General features: G+C 43.6%; 1 protein-coding gene and 1 long non-coding RNA gene across 8 annotated transcripts in view; one reads left to right on the forward strand and one right to left on the reverse strand.

Annotated features, from left to right (window-relative positions):
* The window catches only part of sh3pxd2aa (SH3 and PX domains 2Aa), a 94,006-nt gene that overhangs the window by 67,302 nt on the left and 4,527 nt on the right, over positions 1–22,177 (reverse strand). For all 7 annotated transcript variants that reach the window (XM_068727790.1, XM_068727787.1, XM_068727786.1 and 4 more), the window contains exon 2: positions 13,819–13,899. In XM_068727790.1, coding sequence (XP_068583891.1) covers positions 13,819–13,899 — 81 coding nt within the window. The remainder of the gene's footprint in view (positions 1–13,818; positions 13,900–22,177) is intronic.
* On the forward strand, positions 3,642–4,293 carry LOC137885480 (uncharacterized). Its single transcript, XR_011104806.1, has 2 exons — positions 3,642–3,829; positions 4,068–4,293. It is a non-coding gene; the product is annotated as an uncharacterized lncRNA (long non-coding RNA).

Genomic DNA, 22,177 nt, shown 5'->3' on the forward strand with positions numbered 1-22,177 from the left:
TGGCAGATATTTAATTTATTTAATCCACACACAAAGGCTTATGTCTAAAGACAATAAGTCTTAGTTAGTTACATTGTGTAACTAGCAAGAGTGCTGAGCAAACAGGTAAAGAGTTTTTGTTTTTGTATCTTTTTTTACATATCTGTTTGCGTCAAACAAACAATGCGTTGATAAGAGAGCTTCAGAGCTAGCCCAGTTTTTATGCTTAACACACATCTCATCTCTGCTAATAAGCCTTTGATGAACTATTAATTCAGTTAACAAATGTAGATATTGAAAAGGAGTCATTGCGGTGGGAGGTACTGTTAGCTTAGCTGCAGTGACAGCACTCACCCTCCAACTCTGAACAAAACCCAGGAGACTCCTCAGTGTAAGCTAACCAGTGGCTAGCTACGACACCGAGGCAGGGGATAGCATCTTCACATCACCTGACTGGTTGAACATGTTAGCACCAAGCTAACGTGTCTAGCTCTTTCACAGTCAAACAACAAGTCATGGGACAGTAACTGGGCGTTACTGGGATTATTCACTGCAATGGTGCTGCTAAATGACAATACTTGTTACAGAAACATGTTACTGCACAACACGGCTCTTTACAGAACCAGGCTAACGTTAGCTATTTTGTTTGACTGGTTTATTATATGGCAAAAAACTCCTGTGAACACATAATAAATTCTTTCTTCAGCCTCCTTCATATGGACTTAAACCCCCACATGAACAATCATAGCTCGTCAAAGCTGCGGGGCTCACGGGAGTCAAACGAGCTCCGATGAATTCATAAAGCACAGCGACAGGAACGCGGTGAGAGAAGTGCTGACACTGGAGCTAGAGGGGTAGGCAGAAAGAAAGAATGAGGGAAGATGAAGGGAAAGAGACACAGAGAGAAGGTAGAGACAAAGCAGACAGAGAGAGAGAGAGAGAGAGAGAGAGAGAGAGAGAGAGAGATACAGCGGAGGTCAGGGGGTGTAGATGAGTGTGTCAGCCATATTGTGTTTACCCCGCGTCACCCTTCAAATGAATCATTCACGAGAGGGATTAGAGAGAAAGAGTAAAAGCAAAGCAGAGGAGAGATGCAGAGGGCTAGCAGACGTACTGTACAGCAATGCAGCAAACTGTTTCCCACGTGGGGGAGGAGAGGAGACATCACTGTGTCTGATGGCTGTAAAAGACCCTCAGGGACTAAGTGAGCAAACAGCCGGATGGGGCTTCAAGACGTCCTACATGGAGACATCTAGACACACACACGCTGACATCTCTATTGTCCCCTTGTGACACATCTGTCCCCAGATCCAGTTGCTGTCAATCTGCCAATCTGCATGCATCTCTCTATTGAACTCCCATCTTCTTTTGTCCCCCGGTTCCACTTGGAGAGTGGAGGAGTGGTGGAGAGTCAAGAGGACTCTACATAGTCTTCCTGCATCCATACCAGAACATCTACTGCATCGACAGCACAAAACGTGCAGCAGACCCTGCTGTTTGGACCCCCCCACCCTGCCTGGGACAAAGAAATCCTGCTGAATTTACAACAGACCCAGAGGGACGGGATGGACCAGCAACCAAACATTAAGCAGAAAAGCTGAATTTGCAGCACAGATTTAAAATGTGTTTCCCACTTTATTTCTTGACAAAAGTGGATGATGAGGTGGAACGTGATTGGGGGGGAATCAAAGGCTGAGTGGTTGTGAAGGTATATATGTGTGTGTGTGCGTTCATGTGTGTACAGGTGGAGGCACCGGAAAGGACTGAAGCCCCTCTAGGGCTCGACATGTCAGCTCTGGGCCCATGTCGTCTTTGATCAGACTGAAGGTGGTTCAAGCTCGGCCGAGAAAATTCAGCCTTTCCTGACACTGCTGCCAGATTCCTGAGGATTCCGAGAGGAAGCCTGCTCCCATCGCACCGAGCGTTGTGGGATCACAGAGAGAAAAATGGTACAGACAGGTGGGACAGAGGGATCAGGTGACAGAGCCTGAGACACGACTGCTGTTTGACATGCATGCAGACACGCTGCACACCGTACAGAGAACTGTACTGTAGTACAACAAACGCACAGTCCAGGTAGTAATATTCTATGCAGGATGTGGAAAGAGAAAGAAAATAAAAAATACAAAAAATAAAAACACTCATGCCATGGCTCCACTTCCCAGACTTCACTGTCTCCTTGGTAACCAGCACAGAGCGAGTGTGAAGGAGAGTTGTGAAGGAACGTGATTGGATGATGCTGCACAGCTCTGGACCACTGGTGTAAATGTTGGGAGTCAGGTAAAAAAAAAAAAAAAAAGAAGAGGCTCTTTCTCTTGTCAGAGTAAATACAGCTTAGTATGACGTAATGTTTACTCTCCTACTGTAAAGCTCCTGCACATCACACCTTCAAGGAATTCAGGCTTCTAAATGATTTTAACAGCTGATTAAAATCTTAGGCTACATTGCTCTGGATAAGAGTGTTAGCTTAAACTATTGAAAAGGAAACGCAAATCATATTTAATAAAGAGAAGACACTCTCTTTGTGTTCATAACTGATTCCAAATCAGTGTCATCGTTCAACCAACAGTCCAAAATCAAAGGGGATTTACGTTGATATAAGACCCAAACAGGAATACCGCTTCACATTTGAGGAGCTGGTTTAGCACTGTTGCATTGCAGCTGATTGTTCATCAAGCCTTCCAACACAGTTTAAAGGGAGTAATGTGAAGTCGATAATATACAGAATAACCCATAGAGAACACTTTCCTTCGTTCCAGTTCCAGAAACATGGAAGAAGTAGAGCCAGAGGAATACATGACAACAGGCCAGGGTTGGACTAACAACAGCTCCTTCTTCACACCATGAACATGTGCTAAGAATAGAGCCTCCATATAAGGAACTGTGAGAGTCAGTTGGCATAAACTTTGGGGGGGAGGGGGGGCATACAGTAATTGTGCAGTGGATTGATGCCTCACTTCCTGTTGGCGGCCATGTGACTGGGAGGGTTTACCCCGGGCTTCACAGTAGTGGAACACAACGGATTGGAAATAAACACTCTGGAACAACCATGACTGGCACAGCGAGGCAGCCATGTGATCTTCACCATTTCCATGGCGACGTGGTGATAGCGAGGAAGGCCACACATGCTTCTTCTCTCTGCTGCTCTGCTTATATCTTGACTCCAGGGTGTACACATGTTCCCCCTCATCTCTGACCCCCTTTTTCCTCTTCAGGAACACAAGCTCAGGAAGGAACATTTAGCCCAAATCTTTGACACGGGAGAAGTGCATCTTTTTACTTTCTGCCTCAGCTGAAATCCTGAGGACAGCAGGACAGAAGCTAATGGAGCATGTGAATCAAGTCTCAACAAGCATTAGCACACAGCAGCATTCAGTTTCAGAGAGACAGATGTCTAAGTTGGGCTTGAAGGATTGGGGGGGGGGGGGGGCGTTTCTTTCCAACCACAATCACTCACAGTTGTGCCTCTAAATATAAAGTGGCACGCTGGCACCAGATCTGGGCAAATCACTGTCCACGTTGGCACGTTATATTTGGATGGAACATGATACCCTGCATGCTTCTACGCAGTGAATGTGTGTGTGGGGGTGGTGCTGGGGTGCGGATTTGTCTAAAGATCTGAGCTCTGTTCCTGAAGACGTCCCCAGTGTGGGCCCGTTATGCCCCACGTGGCAGTTCTCCCCTCGGTTTCAATAAGGGAACAGGTGCAGGGCTGTGTTTCCTCCCGTCTGTCCACAGTCGCTGCACAGCCTGCTGTGGCCTCTGGAACACGGCTCCAGGGATGGGCTTAGTCTGGGAAACCCCCTAATGGAATGAGAACCCATGTCCTCCTGGGGCTTAAAACGTGCTGGTATGTGTAACTCTCTGAGTGATGTGAATTAGACGCTTTTCTATGAAAAACCTCCTTTTAATAGTGTAGTGATGGAGGATAGGGTTGTTTGAATGTTTTTAGGGTTGCAACAAACAATCTTTTTCATTATAGATTCATCTTTTTTCACTTAATTGTTTAGTCCATAAAATGTCAGAAAATCACAGTTAGCCCAAAGGTTCTAACTTCTAACTTCAACACTTCTGTTGCCTCCACACAGCTCTCAACATGGCTGAGCCGGCGGCTAGAAGCTAACGATGCTAACGGTGCTGTGACGACCCTCCTCCTATCATGCACTAGGTGCCCGGTTGTGTTTAATCTGTTACAGGTGCTGATTGGAGGATCGTCAGCAGGCCTTAAATACCCTCTCCAGTTGGCAGCCGCTCTCTCTGGAAGGAAGACCTTTGTTGACTGGCTTACCACAAATAAATTGTTTCTTTTGGCGACCAGCTCGTTGTCTCCCTGTTTCTTGATCCAGTCTCTGTGCCGGGCTGTGACAGTGCTAACAGTGTTTATCTGAGAGGGAACCAGAGGGTGGGCACTACGTTTCCATGACGACGCTGTCTGTCTGGACGGCATTATCAGCTGTAACCGCCATATGAGAGCAGAGGGACCTCCATCAACCAGGGGGGCACACTCACATGCACTCACATGCACTAAAGGCTCTCACATGCACTAAAAGGCATTAACATGCACTAAAAGGCAGTTACATGCACTAAAAGGCATTAGCATGCACTAAAAGGCATTAACATGCACTAAAAGGCAGTTACATGCACTAAAAGGCATTAGCATGCACTAAAAGGCATTAACATGCACTAAAAGGCACTAGCATGCACTAACATGCTTGTAAAACAAACACAGGACGTTCAACCAGGAGACTAGAGGTTACGTTAGCGATGTTTGTAACGTGTTTCCATACTTATGTTACATTGATTACCTTTTGCTTAGTCTACATCGTTTTTTTAATGTGTTTTCACACCTAACTAAGTGTGTTGTTTTGCCTAAGACAAGTGTTTTTGTCTGAATTCATACGTTAACCACGTGTTTACTACCCACTGCGTAAGAAAGAGTCTGACAAAGCGTCAGCAGGTGATGAGTCAGAAACGCATAAAAGACTTGTGAGCCAGTCTGCTGATGGTGTCCACTGTGAGAGGAGAACCTTTCCAAACCACTGGAACAATTCATTCGTCTCTCTCCAAGTTCAGCAGAGGAGCTGGTGTTGAAGTTCAGACAAGTGGACGCTTACTCTCACACACGGTTATTAAATACATTCATCAAAGAGGTAGAACAGCTTACGCTGTGAGAAACCCTGAAGACCGAATACGTCCAGCTGGCAAACAAGAGGAGAATGAAAACACCCAGCAGGCTGTGCTTCTCACCTCACATACTGTCACTTATATGTTCATATTTAGCTCATAATAGAATGGGGCGAGGACAGGGCCAAGCGGGATTCAATTGAAACGAAGAAGAGCCAATGGTTTGACCCTCTTACCTTTGCCCTTCACTCCTGTCTACCCCCCCCCGTATATTCATTAGAAGCACCGGCTCAACATTCCACTCGCACTTTCAGACATTTTACTACAATCTGAAGAAAAGAACAGTGCCGACTTCCCAGCAGACGACTTCACTTTGGGTTCAGTAAGTAGGCCAGCCAACTTACAGTTGAGAAGGCGGAGGCAGCGGGGGAGGGGCGCTCACCTGTTCCAGAGGTTCAGTGCTCACAGAGCAGCGTAGGACCGGATTTAGCCGTGCTGACGCTCTCAAGAGTTTCCATGCTGACAGCCAGGACAGACCAACCACAGTCTCTCCCTGAAGGGGGAATCGGATTGGCAGTGCCCTCCCTGTGTGTGTGTGTGTGTGTGTGTGTGTGTGTGTGTGTGTGTGTGTGTGTGTGTGTGTGTGTGTGTGTGTGTGTGTGACCACACGTATCAGGGCGTGGATGGGAAAAAAGAGAAGTGACATTTGGAATGTAACTACATGGGCTGAGAGAAGTAAAGAAACACTGGAACATCAACGTGGGGGGGGGGGGGGCAGAGAGAAGAACAGGGGCGAGATGAAAAGAGTGTTTTAAGTCTGCAGTTGGCCATCTTTGTTTTTTTGTCCGTGCCAATAGAGTTAATAATAACTGAGAATGGATTCATGAAAAATTGACTGAAAAATTGAGCGTTTCTTTATTTGGACAAAAGGAAGTGACAGGGTCCTCTAGATCAGTGGTCCCCAACCACCTTGGCTGCGGACCAGTACCGGGCCGCACAGAAAGAATACATATTATATTATTTCCGTTTTATTGATTATCAGAGTCTGAAAGAACTTTTATTTTGAAAAATGACCGGATTCTCTCGCAATTTCATCCGCCTGTGTCTCTTGACACATGTCAAGACGCTTGTCTCGGTCACGTGACACGTTACCTCAAAAATTAAGCCTGCAAGCTAGCGAAAATGAGTAAAAACTTTTGGAGAGCTTCTTTGCAAAGGAGAAAAGGCCCACTAAGGAGATAGAAGAAGAGCCTAACTTCCAAGAAAAAGAAAGGTTAATTTAACAGACAATATCAGGAGTCTAATTAAATATCAGGAGTAATTCTGGCGCGCCAAGCCCGCTCTGCATAATATGTGGCGACAGAGGAAGATCAGCTGCTGGAGATTGTAAATGGCGGTGGCCTTAAAAGTATGTTTGAGACAACAACTCTGCTGGTGTTTTGAATTCAAATCAAGGCTGAAGATCCTGAGATCCACAAAAGCACTGAAAACCCTGCTTCCATTTCCAACATCCTATCTTTGTGAAGCGGCATTTTCTGTAGTGACAGCAATCAAAACAAAATTCCCAAGTAGACTGGACATAAGGAACACACTTCGAGTGTCATCCATTACCCCCAGATGGGACCGTCTCATTGCAGAGAAACAAGCTCAGAGCTCCCACTGATTCAGCGTTATGGTGAGTTTTATTTTGTATGCATTTTATATTTGTTTTCATGCCGATCGTATCATTTTATTTTGACGTGTTTATCCACCACACCTTGAAGGCCGGTCCGTGAAAATATTGTCTAACATGAAATCGGTCCGTGGTGCAAAAAAGGTTGGGGACCGCTGCTCTACATGACACTGGGCTCTGTCTGATGTCCTCTGAAGGGGGGGGGGGGTTACTTTGAAACTTTCTCTCTCTCTCGCTCTCCCTCCCTGACTCTGTGGCGTTGAAAGCCTGCGTCCTGCATGTCCTGTCTGCAGTTTACCCTCTCACTGTTCATTAACCTGCAGAGAAGGCCACCACCGATACTGTAGATAAGCAGAGCTCAGTGTGTGGATTCTGATCAGCTCTACACCTGGAGGGAAGTGTGTCTCCACATGTGTGGAATGTTACACAGACCGGCTGATAAACAGGAAGTACGCTTGATTAACTTTCTGCTTTTCAGACTTTTATTAAGTGTCAACCAGCACATTGTGGCTATCAAGGGGTCAGAGAGCAGCCCTGGATATAATAGTCATTAACAGACCATTCTTGATGTATTCTGTCATTATTGTAAGCAATAACGCTAACGACACAATGCTAGTAAGAATTGGTACAGTGTGGGATTAAAGGCCCCCTGTGGAGTCTCTAACCAATAGTAGTGCTGCGAGGACAATGCTTTAATGAGTGGACCCCTGCTGTGTTTTGAACCAGGACACACATATGATTCACACCATTCTGCTCATCGACGGCCGGTTGGTTTTACAGACAAGGAAATACACTCAGCAGAGACACGGCATTGCATTTATCTTAATCAATAGGTATCATTATATATATTTATTATTAATAATTTACAGTTTTAGGACTATTCTACTGAGGACAGACCCCTAAAGAGAGCAGAAGCTCTCTAAAACTCTTCCATCATGCAGCTCTTCTTTCCAAATGTTGTGAGACTGAATTGATCAAAGTCTGATGACCTTAAAAACAATGAATCCAACCGTAGTGAGGGAGTGGCCTGCCACACAGTGTCTGTTTGTCTCGTGTTTCTGGAGGTAGAGGATTCAACGCTGACTCTATCGGAAATAAATCTCCTAAATGTACCGTCGTTATCGTGGAAGTTTTGTAATATTTAGGACAACGGCATGTTGATGTTTGATATGAACACGTCACTATTGATCCCAGTAGGAATGGATTTGGTCTACAGGTGTGAATATTATTCTCTAAGTTCAACGATATAAGAGAGAAAAATGTCAGAGGGACATATAAAGAAGTCCTTCTTTTCCTTGACCCGTCCCTTCACTTCTGAGGACAACACATACCTGAGTGAATTCATTCCACACAGTTTCACATTCCTTTTCACCACGTGTCCCTGATAACATGTCCTTCAGCCATTCTACAGCGCTCAATATCCGGACGTGCAGAAAACACAACCCCTGCTCTCTGTGTGCTGAGATCACAGGGACAAGGAAACAAAAAGTGTGTGATTCATCAAACGGGGAACAAAGGCAGCAGAGGCTTAGCTGGAGATGTGATGATGTAAGAGGAAACCTTGAGCAGCCTCTCTCTTCAAGGCCCCCCCCCCATCCGATTCTGGTGGAGGAGACCAGGCCAGCCGACAGAGAGGAGAGAGGGAGGGACAACGAGACAGAGACGGGTGGAGACGTTGGTCTGTCACCTGCCACATACATCTCCAGATAACAGGCTGCCGAGGAAACAAACGGGGAATACTTTAATATACTGTGATCAAATATGGTAGTGTGTAATCTGTTACTCTGTAGCATGCAGGCTTTATGAAGAGCTTCTTCTCTGACAGGCTGCTTCACTCGTGGTGTGAAGGAGAGAAACCAGAGCTCCTTCCTGCTGCTGTCACACAACAATCATCATGCTTCAGTAGAAACTATTCACTCATTCAACATCAATGAAACTGTTCAATATCAAGATTTCCTTTGTGCAATGATGTAGATTCAATGGTTTGGTTATATTTAGCTTTTTATCAGATTCATAATCTATCACAGGCCGAGCTTGTTTTGTTTTTTAAGGATGCTTCTTGTTATTGAGAACGAGAATTTGTTCATTGAGACTTTGCTCTATTTAGTGTTCATTTTATTTTGTGTTCTATTTTTTAAACTTATTTGCTATGTTCGAAGTACATAAATACATATGAAATGTCCCTGTCTGTTCATATTCATCAACATGAATCCCATTCACTCAGTGAGGAACCTTCCTAAGCAAAGAGGACTATTCCACCACAGCTCATATAAATACAGGCCTGAGCCTCTCACTGAAGAGTGACCATTGATCTGCTACAGCACACTCTGACGGCCTATGTCGGTGATCTCCACTGTATGTATGCAGCATCTTCTTCAGGCGATTAAAAGCTGCCTGTCTCATGAATGTGTTGCCAGGAGAGATCCTGACTGTTCTTGGTGCGTAGGGTTCTCTGCTTCATTAGATTTAATTTGGCAACCTGTGGAAAGGTTCCACTAGGTTCTGTTCCCCAACACGAGGTAAGTAGTGTGGACGCTCAGTGTAAACGTAGTAGAAGATATGCGTTTTAAAATGGAAACGCAGCAATGTGGATGTAGAGTAAAGCTTCAGCTTCACCTCAACTCACACGTTTCATTTTTGTCCTTTTGTTTCAGTCCACTCTTAGCTCATAAATGCCACTACTACTGTTTATCCACTGCGGTCTTCAACATTCCTTTTGAAAGTTTTCTGGTGACAAACCACCTCATCTGTGCTTGATATGGGGGGGCAGCGTTGCATTCTAGTTTTCAAAACTGTTTCACTTAGAAAATCTCATCTTTCCCAACAAACATTTTTTAAATCTTCCTGTGAAACTATATGTGGTCTTTTGGTGCCTCCTACATTAAACTAAAGAGTCTTCTGTCCTGTCTGTCTCTCAGTGTCCCTGAATGTGTCCCCTCACAGTCACACCGCTGACTTCTTTAGAGCTGAAGAATTGTCCCGCAAACGGCTGAACTGTGCTCATTCTTCCTAAATTTAGCCCACTCTCCTGATCCCTTCGCTGTGGGAAACACTGCATACTTTACAGCCCTCTGCTCCCAATCCAGCAAGGACCCGGCCCGGGCCGTCCGCTCAAGTGCCCGATTGTAACTCACCAGAGCAGTCCCTGTGTTTGGCGTGTAGGTGTCCTTCCTCCCCCTCTCAGAAGGGGCTAAAAAGTCTGTTGTTCTGCTCTTCTCTCTCTGGCACACATAAATAAAATAAATCCGTCCTTTATCCTGGACCTGAAACAATGGGCTCCCTCATTCAGTTGAGTTACAGTATGTCTAGAACATCCAGAGAACACCTCAAGGACAAAGAGGCGGAGCTAGTGGCCTGGCTATTCAGCAAATGATCCTCAAGGATGGCATACCGATAATGCCTTGTGGTCTAGACATATGTTTCCATCAAACGGCCTACTTAGAGGTTAGAGATTCCCAATTCAGTGACCTTCCCTTCAAGCGCTTTGACCACAGCTTCTGTATCATTTTCTGAGCTGAATATAAGATGCCTTGTGCCAAACGTGTGCTGCTAGCATCCATCAAGCTATTTGTAAAAGAACTGAATATCAACCTTGAGACCGACTCTCAGATCAAACCAGACTAATATGGTCTGCTGGTTCTTCAAAGCTACTCTAAACACAGAAAAAGAGACGTCAGAATCAGAATCTCTAAAGATCGAGTTGCTGTGCGGAGGCTCACACGAGGGCAGACTTGGAAAAAGAAAAGAAGGTTTTGTGTGCACGTGTGTGGACGGAATACAAACCAAAGGCCCTCGTAAAAAAGCTCCTTCTTTCAGATGGTGAGCCATGCCGCAGCTTAAAAAAAAGGAACGACTTCACCCAGGGCCCGCCCCCCCCTGCTCAGAGACTCCTGACACATGCTCATGAAGCTGCTTTCAACAAGTGACCCTGAAGAAACCACCAGTACCACAATATCTTCATCCATCTGCATCGTCAGCATCAACGGCATCAGTGCTACTCTGTGTTATTCTCATTACCATCATCACGATATAAGGTGTGGAGAGAGCTAATAGCAAAGGCACGCAGTGTTCTGCAGAGTATTTAGGTGACGTGTTGATGTGGAAGGTATGTATGACTACAAGCCTCCACTCGCTCCCTGCCTGCAGTTCAGGTCTATCGATTGCTCGATTGACGAAGAGCCAGTAATGAAAAAGATCACACCTCTGCTCCAGCAGAGCAAGTCAGCCCCAAACCACCGTCAAATAGAGAACTGATGGAAAGACAATGACGAAGGATGGCAGAGAGAGGGCTGCTACTATAGAATAAAAGTGCCAAATGCTCCCCACAGGGCAATTCTGGCTCCATGTTGCATTAATGTGTTGATTCATGACCACTAACTAGCACTGATCCTCCTATTATTTTGACCCAAACACATTCCCCAGGTCGTTGGCAGAAACTTGTTGGAACAGGACTGGATCCTTTTGCTTTTCTTTTCCGTTTTCTGGCTGATAGCATCGGCTAGCATTAGCAACATGGCTACTGCTGGCAGCTTGGCTAATGACCAAGGCAGGAAACAACTGTAATAGAACTCAGTGCTATGATAAAGGCAAAGTAAAACACCCCGGAGGCTTCATTTTCACAGGAGATGGTGACACGGTGGAAGACAGAATTACATAATGAAAGGCAGACTTATAGGGAACCAGTCATTACTGGATAAGCATCACGGTGTGCTATCAACATTTACTTCACAGTGATAGGTTGAAGCAAAAAGCTTGTCTATTGCCACTTTAATGGTGGGTTCACACCAAACCGTCCACCAAACGTTGTTACTCGCTGGAGTTTACTCGCTGGATCATTTGTGGTTATTCGCTTCATTCGCTCTAGACGCACCGGAAAGGAGGAGTGGCTTATCTCCATGGAAGCCGTTATCAACTAAGCCATTTATTTCCGGCATCAACCATGAAAGAAATTAACACTATTTCTGCTTAGTACTTGTTGTGGAAGTCCCAGATATCCCGGAAAACTAAACGCCGTCTTGTCTGGTTCATCATCTGGAGGAGCTCCGTGGATTTCATCGAGGTCATAATAATGCTGACTTGTAAAAAGTTTGAATTCATGTTTTGTTAGTTCTCTTCGCCAGAAAACAAGCAAATAACTTTTAAAATGCTTGTTTTCTCAAGGGAGCTCGGATCACTCGGTGATGGGCTTTGCTAACTTTGTAGCAGCTCCATCAACACTCAACATAACGTCATCTAGGCGTAAATACGACAGCGTTGTTTTCACTGTTTGTACATACATTTCTACTAGTGCTGGGCACTAGGAGAATCCCAACGCTGATAGGCTTTCGCAACACAACGTCACACAAATTTCTCGCACGAGTTCGCCCTGCGAGTTTACTCAAGTCTTTGCATTGACTTTAGAAAAGTCAAACGCTTTGCGTTTGGTGTAAACGCACCATAAGGGTGATAGGGACAGAGACAAATAGACGCTGAGAGGTCACTGCTACATCCATCACGTGTGTGTCTGAACAGCAAGCAGGTTTTATTGTCATTGTCACAGAAAGAGTTGGTTTTGGCTGCACAACTTAAACAAAGTGAGTCGAAGCAACACATGAGGCCCAGCCCAGAACCAGGGCCAGAGTGTTTCCAGGAAGACAGCCTGTTCTGGTTATTACTAGGAAACATTGCTAAAAAACCAGAGATCCTTGCCAAAGCGTCGGTTAAAATGTCTCCAACAGCTTCAGAGCGGCCGTCCGCGTCTCTGTCCCCTCGGGTTTATGCGAGTGCTGGAGTGCCGGTGGTGATCTCCTGCAGCAGGCTTTAAAAGGGACATTTGGTAACTCCCATAAGTGTGTCGCAAAGGATTTTCACACTAGAACCTCTCTGACAACTCAATAAAGAGCCCGACCAGGTTAGCTGACCATTGCCCCCTTGCCATCTGACAAAGATAACAAAAATCAATCTCGCCGCTGCTGCCTGGGAGTGATTTTGTTGCCAAGTCATGCATGAACCATTAAAGTTCATTAGTTTCCTCCCAGGCACTTTGAGGGAGGAGTACCAGGAGGAAGACCCACATCCAGTCCACAGGAACATTCAGGCTTTCCCTTGTTTATTATTCTACCTGTCTTTTAGTCCACATTGGGAGTAATCAGTTGCAGGGGGGTCTGTTCTCCACCTCACACTGCCCCACTGGTTATCAATGGGAGCTTTCAGAAAGGACCTTTCCTCCACTGATTGGAACATCATTTCCTGCTGGACTTGCACACTAGGGCCATTGAGATGTGGCCCCCTGTAACTCCCTCACTGCGGCCCTTTCATATTTACTAGTGACCCGGAGACCTCTGGTCCAATACACATGAGGTATCAGCTTGCAGTGAACCGAGGGTGCAAGGGGAATGAATGCACACAAACATTCTCTCAGCATGGAGCGGTCCATCTGAGAGATACAAGGCAGGTTTGTCACTGCAACTCCTGCACCGCTCCAAAATAAATAGTCCTGAATGAGAGAACTGGACCCTTTAAATATAGCGTCTGAGCCAAGTCAAGAGAACAGGAAAAGACTGTATTTCAAGAAGCCACCAATCAGAGCAGCCTGCACTAGAGAATCCACTATAAAGCATGGTACATTAAATTGACTTCCATGTGGATTTGTGCTTGTGCTATAAAAAAAAAAGAAAAAAAGCCTGTCAGCTCCCTGACGTTTTGAGGGTACGGCAGAGATTAGATGAGAGGGAGGAAGAAGTGGGGCGAAATAAGGAGGGGTGGAGAGAGAGAGAGAGAGAGAGAGAGAGAGAGAGAGAGAGAGAGAGAGAGAGACGTGCTGCATTACTGCATCCGTACGAGGTGTCTCTCCTGCTCCCCCACCAATTACTAACACTCACATTGATTCACTGGGGCGACCAGGTGTGGAGAACACGGGGGCTTACACATTAATCTATACATAACAATGCTGCAAGCTCGCAGGGTTGACATGTTCAAAATACATCCGGCCATCCGGAGCTCGGGATCGCTCTGCAAACACACCTCACACAGAGCAAGCAGGAGAGCACATGGTGGAGGATTACCTGTAGGTCAAAGAATTTGCTGTATCTTCTGTAGACGATGTGGGAGTTGTTGTCCGAGTAGGTGACATTGATGAGATATACCTGCAAAGAGAAGAAGAGCGGAGAATAAAGTAAAAAACTTTTCTTTTAAATTTCTTTTCATTTCTGACTGGCTTGTTTTGTGCAGCCATCAGTGCAAAAGATATTTAACTGCAATGATACAAAGCAGCGGATGCTCTCATTGGAGAAGCTGTAGCTAAAGAACGTTTGTCATTGTTGCTTGATAAATAATAAAACGATTCACAGATTACATTGGCAATCATTTTTTGTCCGCCGACAAATCAGATACTCGATAGATGCCAATGAATAGATTGTAATGGGATAAATGTGGACTCACACAGCCCGACACCAGCTCCCCCAAACATGAAGGTTCAATGACACACGCTCACAAATGTGACGGACGGTGACGTCACCCCTCCTCTGTCAGCACACTGACCCTTCACCCTTGGCTGCAGCAATGATCCGTCAAGAGGAGGGAAGCGATACCGCCATCATTTCTAATCTCATAGACGACCAACGAAGCCAAGCCAGAGGCCAGCAATGTTTCTCAGTCATCATTGGTTGATATACATTAAAGGGCTATCAGGTGGATTAGTTGTTCCATAACATTAAGTTGCAAGCTTGTGAAGGGTTAGTTACATTGAGTAAACTGGGTCCACCTCCAGAATCTAATCTAAAGCTTGTATTGTTCTAATACTCTCTCACTCTCATGGATGTGGGGCTGAAGATTCCTCGAGACACTCCTGTGACTCCATTACTAAAAATCATCGATGCTAATTCTTTGCATGACCACATTGACAGTGTCTTCCCAAATGAGGTATGACGCACGACTACAAGAGGCCTGAAATATTCAAGCTGCTGTGTCTCTGGTGAGGACACACTCAAAGTAGCATATTTCCACCGTTGCTGCCGGATCAGCCTAAACAAAAAGCATTTATGGGGTTTTCGGATATTTTGCACTTCAAAGCTGTTAAATATCTGGCGTGTACTCAACGTGCAGCTAAAATAACCATTATGAAGTGATTTACAATAAAACAAGATGTTGTCACCCATCCAAAGCCTTCCAGCTAAGTGGCCCAGACACAGCGCAAATAGAAATCCACTTAGCGTCAAGGAGCCGTGAACACACAGAAACCATTGGCTTTGCCTCTTGTACAGCATTCAGATTAAATAAAGGCAACGCGTTTCCCTGGTGAGGCATTGCTGCTCCGTCCTCCAGCAGGCTCCACCTCTGACTGATCTTACACTGTCACTACGACCCCTCTGTACCTGCCAAGAGGCTCCCGAGCAGAGCCCCGGTGAACGAGAGGGAGTGAAAGACCCCGACGTACGAAGGGCAGCAGCTTGAAACAAAAAAGGTTCCACTACAACGCCAATGGGTTAAGGCCTTGTTGCTGCTTGGAAGGGGCTCGGCTGCTGCTGGCAAGGAGCCACCCCAGTATGTTCCCTCCCATGCAAAACACAGCACACTCCTGGCATCCAGAAGCTGTGACTGTCACACTACACTCACAAACTTGTTCCTCGCACGGTGGGGTGTCACCACAGCCACTGGCTTTGGCATTCATTCCTATGAAAATATGCTCCCCGGGGAACCTCCGAATTACTCAAATCACTAAAGTAAAAAATGGCTCGCTGCCACAGTCAGCAATGTTTCCCAGTGTCTTTGTGACAGGGACTTGTGAGGATAGCAAACAGCTGTTTTTAGAGTTCATTAACAGAGCATCTATTAAAGAGATGAGAGGGCGTTTCAGAGAACTGAAGGGCACAAAGAGAGATAACTCGGGGCTGAGGCGTTGTCACGTCATGTGGAGCTTCATTCTAGGCCAGCATTGACCTCACTGGCACAAATAGCCAACATACCTTTATGCTGTTAGATAGGGACTTGTGTAAATGACTCAGAGGGACACGCCTCTGAGGGACTGGAGCGGCTACCCCACAGCTTTTTCGGGTGTGTGGTCCTAATGGTTTTTTTTATTGAAAAAAGTCCAAAGAAGCCATATTGGTTAATATTCCGATTTTATCCACACTAGTGGTGTGGCTCTGTGGATTAAAATGTCCATCAGTCACTCAAATTTAGTGATCACATTCGTGGTCCCCAGAGGATGAATCCTAGGGACTTTGGTGATCCTCTGACTTTTTACTGTAGAGCCACCATGCGACAATGACATTTGTGTCTTTGAGTGACATGTCTCAGCAACTATCGGATGGATTGTCATTCAATTTGATGCAGAAATCCATGTGCCTAGAGGATGAATTCTAACGATCCTCCCACGATGAGAGCCAGGCTGGAAGATGTGGACTCAGTGAAAAGATCCAAACCCCAGAAGCAGATGGGTATGTAATGACAGCTGCAGTGGAAAACACAACCAACAATCATCCATGGTCTGCCCATGCTGAAAATATCAAGCTTAAACCTAATACCCCCCTGGTCCCCAAAATAGACTCTATTCACTCCTCAACACTCCCAGTGAAGTAGAACAGTCTGGGCTGCTGCCGTTCTCCATGCAGTGACAGACATCGAGCAATGAACATCTCCTCATCTAATCTCATGACTTCATTCTACATACTGACTTCAATCTGAATATTGACTTCATTCTGCATACTCTGCATACTGACTTCATTCTGCATACCGACTTCATTCTACATACCGACTACTGACTTCATTCTGCATACTGACTTTATTCTGAATACTGACATTATTCTGAATACCGACTTCATTCTGAATACCGACTTCATTCTGCATACTGACTTCATTCTGCATACCAACTTCATTCTACATACCGACTACTGACTTCATTCTGCATACTGACTTTATTCTGAATACTGACTTCATTCTGAATACTGACTTCATTCTGCATACTGACTTCATTCTGAATACTGACATTATTCTGAATACCAACTTTATTCTGCATACCGACTATATTCTGCATACCGACTTTATTCTGAATACCGACTTCATTCTGCGTACTGACTTTATTCTGCGTACTGACTTTATTCTGAATACTGACTTTATTCTGAATACTGACTTCATTCTGCATACTGACATTATTCTGAATACTGACTTCATGCTGCATACTGACTTTATTCTGAATACTGACATTATTCTCAATACTGACTTTATTCTGAATACTGACTTTATTCTGCATACTGACTTTATTCTGCGTACTGACTTTATTCTGAATACTGACTTTATTCTGAATACTGACTTCATTCTGCGTACTGACTTTATTCTGCATACTGACTTTATTCTGAATACTGACTTTATTCTGCGTACTGACTTTATTCTGAATACTGACTTCATGCTGCATACTGACTTTATTCTGAATACTGACATTATTCTGAATACTGACGTCATTCTGCATAGTGACTTCATTCTACATACTGACTTTATTCTGCATACTGACTTTATTCTGAATACTGACATTATTCTGAATACTGACTTCATGCTGCATACTGACTTTATTCTCAATACTGACTTTATTCTGAATACTGACATTATTCTGAATACTGACGTCATTCTGCATAGTGACTTCATTCTACATACTGACTTTATTCTGAATACTGACTTTATTCTGAATACTGACTTCATTCTGCATACCGACTTTATTCTGAATACCGACTTTATTCTGAATACCAACTTTATTCTGCATACCGACTTTATTCTGAATACCGACTTCATTCTGCATACTGACTTTATTCTGAATACTGACATTCTGAATACTGACTTCATGCTGCATACTGACTTTATTCTCAATACTGACTTTATTCTGAATACTGACATTATTCTGAATACTGACGTCATTCTGCATAGTGACTTCATTCTACATACTGACTTTATTCTGAATACTGACTTTATTCTGAATACTGACTTCATTCTGCATAGTGACTTTATTCTGCATACTGACTTTATTCTGCGTATTGACTTTATTCTGAATACTGACTTTATTCTGAATACTGACTTCATTCTGTGTACTGACTTTATTCTGAATACTGACTTTATTCCGCGTACTGACTTTATTCTGAATACTGACTTCATTCTGCGTACTGACTTTATTCTGCATACTGACTTTATTCTCAATACTGACTTTATTCTGAATACCAACTTTATTCTGCATACCGACTATATTCTGCATACCGACTTTATTCTGAATACTGACTTCATTCTGTGTACTGACTTTATTCTGCGTACTGACTTTATTCTGCGTATTGACTTTATTCTGAATACTGACTTTATTCTGAATACTGACTTTATTCTGAATACTGACTTCATTCTGCTTACTGACTTTATTCTGAATACTGACTTCATTCTGCATACTGACTTTATTCTGAATACTGACATTATTCTGAATACTGACTTCATTCTGCGTACTGACTTTATTCTGAATACTGACTTCATTCTGCGTACTGACTTCATTCTGCATATTGACTTTATTCTCAATACTGACTTTATTCTGAATACTGACTTCATTCTGAATACTGACTTTATTCTCAATACTGACTTTATTCTGAATACTGACTTCATTCTGAATACTGACTTCATTCTGCATACTGACATCATTCTGAATACTGACTTTATTCTGAATACTGACATTATTCTGAATACTGACATTATTCGGAATACTGACTTCATTCTGCATAGTGACTTCATTCTACATACTGACTTTATTCTGAATACTGACTTCATTCTGCATACTGACTTTATTCTGAATACTGACATTATTCTGAATACTGACTTCATTCTGCATACTGACTTCATTCTGCATACTGACTTCATTCTGCATAGTGACTTCATTCTACATACTGACTTTATTCTGAATACTGACATTATTCTGAATACTGACTTCATTCTGCATACTGACTTCATTCTGCATAGTGACTTCATTCTACATACTGACTTTATTCTGAATACTGACATTATTCTGAATACTGACTTCATTCTGCATAGTGACTTTATTCTACATACTGACTTTATTGCAGAATACTACATGGTCGCTTCTTCTTCCTCACCTCTCTCATGCAGCCCACACGCTGACTCAGAGCTCCAGTGTAGCCAGTCGTGAGTGTGAAGTGGCCTTCAATCAAGTATTGGTTGAACAAAAAGGTAACAGCATTTATTAGCACTATATAAACCATTAATAAATGGTTTATCAAACCACCGATCCTCTGATTGAAGGACAGCCCTGCTATCCACTTATCCAGTCGCCCCTGATAGGCGTTACAGAGCACTGTTCGCCAAAACCACCAGACACAGGAACAGCTTCTTTCCACTGGCTGTCAATCTGATGAACAACTAACAATTAATCAGACATATTGCATCTTCATTTGCACTATTATCACCTTTCTGCATTGATTTCCCGAATCCAGTGTCCATTGTCATTGTTGTTGTTCTATGCTCTTTATGCTCATATATATTCTCGATATATATTTATATGTACATAGTAGTTAAATGTTAAATGTTTATGTTTAGTTTCTCTGTTCTACTTTGTTGTCTTTAATGTCCTTGTTTTTTATATTTCTCTTGTTTATTGTATATTCTATGTATGTATGTACGATGGGAAGCAATGTGTAACCGGAGTCAAATTCCATTTATGCGTGTGCTGATTCTAATTCTGAGCTATGGACTATAAGTATTGAACACGGTGAACACACACTTTATATCATTACAGCTGTGATTCACTACACTGTCAGTCATTATGTGTCCACTCATGGCTCCACATGAGGAGTTTTATCTGTGGACAAATACATTAATAAACACTTATATCTGCATTGCAAACTTGCAACTATAATGCTGATACATTACAGTTGAGAAATAATCTGCAGATAACTCCATATGATAAGAATATTCCAATCTGATCTAATTCTGATATTAATAAGCAGGAAAACAACACCAACAACAGGTCTCCAATTTATCGTCCATGTTCTTCAGAACCACAGAAATCAAGATAGAAGCCCAGCAGAATCTTGTGATTGCTGCAGGACATTGTTGCACAGCAGCAGGCATGTCTGGACCAACAAGGCATTGCTGCAATTCTAACATGAGGGCAGAGGGTTTTTTTGGGGTGAGGAAGCAACATGAAATCTCACACGGAGAAGCAAAAAATCTCATGATTTCCAACAGTCAACAAGCTCAACAAGCACAGCTCACTTTGGAAACAATGAGGAGGTCGGACCAGAACTCACTGTGGATGAGTGTGAGTAGGTTTGATCAGATGTACTTGTACTATTACTACTGTCATTCAAGAGATTTCATCATTCTGCCATTTTCTTGATCGCAGACTAGTCGAGTTTTCAGTCACGTGTCAAAACTTAATTTCTATCTTCTGGCATGTCAACTTTCTTTTCAAAGGAGTCTAAAAAGGGATTCATAAACAGAAAAACACAGAGGAGGGGAAACTAAACACGTCTGAGAAGGCTTGGGGGCCTCGAATGTCCCAGATAGCAAGAAAAGACCTGGTACGTCTGTTATTCCCACGGAGGAAGCGGGACTTGAAAACAAAAGTTTTATTCATGCTCAGAAGCAGAGAGACAAACATGAATTGTTGCGACGGAACAAATTGGACCTCTGATTATTTCATCATGTTCTTCTGAAATAGGCTATGAATATTCATACAGCTTCCTTTATTTCCCCCTTTGACTGAAGAGCCATTTCTCTAAGAACATAACACCACACAGAGATACAAACAGGGAAAATAACTTACAGTTTCAGAGGAAAGCCAGGACCCAGTCTCCAAGATTTGTGAAGTGAAGAAGGCAAAAGAGCGCAGAGCTTGGTGGGGCGGAGATCGTGGAGCTAGCCACTAAATGCAGTGAACCCCGCCTAAAGCACTATATTTAAAGTTAGCTATAAAACAGACACACATCATACTTTCAGACCATGAAAGTGCACATGCTCCTCTGACTTGGAAAAATTCTCTTTGCATGAGAGTTAAGTCTTTCCACATGGAACCACCACCTAAATATACTCACTCGTCTAATACAGTCACTTCTTCTCGCCACATCAACCAATGGCAGCTAATAAATTCTTCAGGGATGTTTCTCAGCAAAGCCAACGACAATGTCACCAGAGCCAAATCAACTGTGGGACCATTCCGTTCATAAGCTTTGGCAGAGGGTCTCTGAACAGCCACTAAAGACAGGGGGTCTTCTATCTGCAGCCACAACATGGACCAATCCCGTGCCTTTGTGGTGGGCGGTCAGGGGTGCTGAAGAAAACCTTGTCTAATCAGCAGCCACGTCATGTGCACCATGATACCATTTTCATTGGATCAGATTAACGACCAGGAAGGCCATGTACTGATGAAAAACCAGGTGTACCTTACAAACACTGCTTCTAAGGGAGCAGGAACCCAGTCCACTGCATTCTCAAGAATAATTCTTTGATATGTGACTTTAAAAAGCAACATGAGGCAACTAGCAGACCTCCAACGAGGCCCAAGGTGTGCCCAGATGACCTTACACCAGAGCTGTCCTCAACTGAAGAAAGTCTTAGTTCACTAATGCACTGTTTGACTTCATCCACAGATCCTCCACAAAGACTCAGACAAAAGCTCCTCTTTAAATCTTGTGTTCAGCAGAAATGTGCTCAATAGTTTGGTAAATAAGTCAATCATCTGAAAAAAAACAAACAGATAAAGAACAATGAGAGGACTAAAGAGATCTTAGTGGACTCATCAGCTAAGAGGAGGCAGCCCTGCATTACAATGATAACTGACATCAATATCAGATACCATCTATTCCATTCAATTCTATCTCTATAAACGATATACAGTACATCATTTACTGCTATTTCAATTACTGTAGTTTTGACCAATGTGTTGCTGCATTCAAACGGTTTTCACTTGAATCCTGATTCCTGTTTATTTTAAAGATCATTTCACCAAGTTGATGATTTGTTATCTTAATAATAAATAGCGATTCAGTAAATGTATATCTATGTGTTCATTTGTTACATTTTGTTTTACACAGTTAGGAAAGCAATATTGAAGTCCAAACACTCAATGTGCTTATAGAGGTTGAGTCTCAGGAAATGTGGGACAAGTCAAATTCAAGTGTCAATTGGTCAGTGGAGGTCTCAGTCTCAAGTCCTCGCAGCAGGTCTGCATTCAAACTGCAAGTCCTCCATGTCTGGTTCCACACCTCAAGGGAACCCGTATTGCAACAAAGCTGACTCCTGCCTGTAGAATTCTATGGTCACAGCTCCTCATGCTGATGTCATAGTGATGTCATCGACCGTTCTTTTTTTCAGATCTGTCTCCAGTGAGCCCTGCAGCTATAGAGTGTAAGAGCCCCCTTTCAGTTGAAGTATGTGTGTAGATATTAT

Source organism: Cebidichthys violaceus, unplaced genomic scaffold (assembly GCF_023349555.1).
Source record: "Cebidichthys violaceus isolate CVI_PGR_0920_01 unplaced genomic scaffold, fCebVio1.0.p SCAF_4, whole genome shotgun sequence".
NCBI classification, from domain to species: Eukaryota; Metazoa; Chordata; class Actinopteri; order Perciformes; family Stichaeidae; genus Cebidichthys; species Cebidichthys violaceus.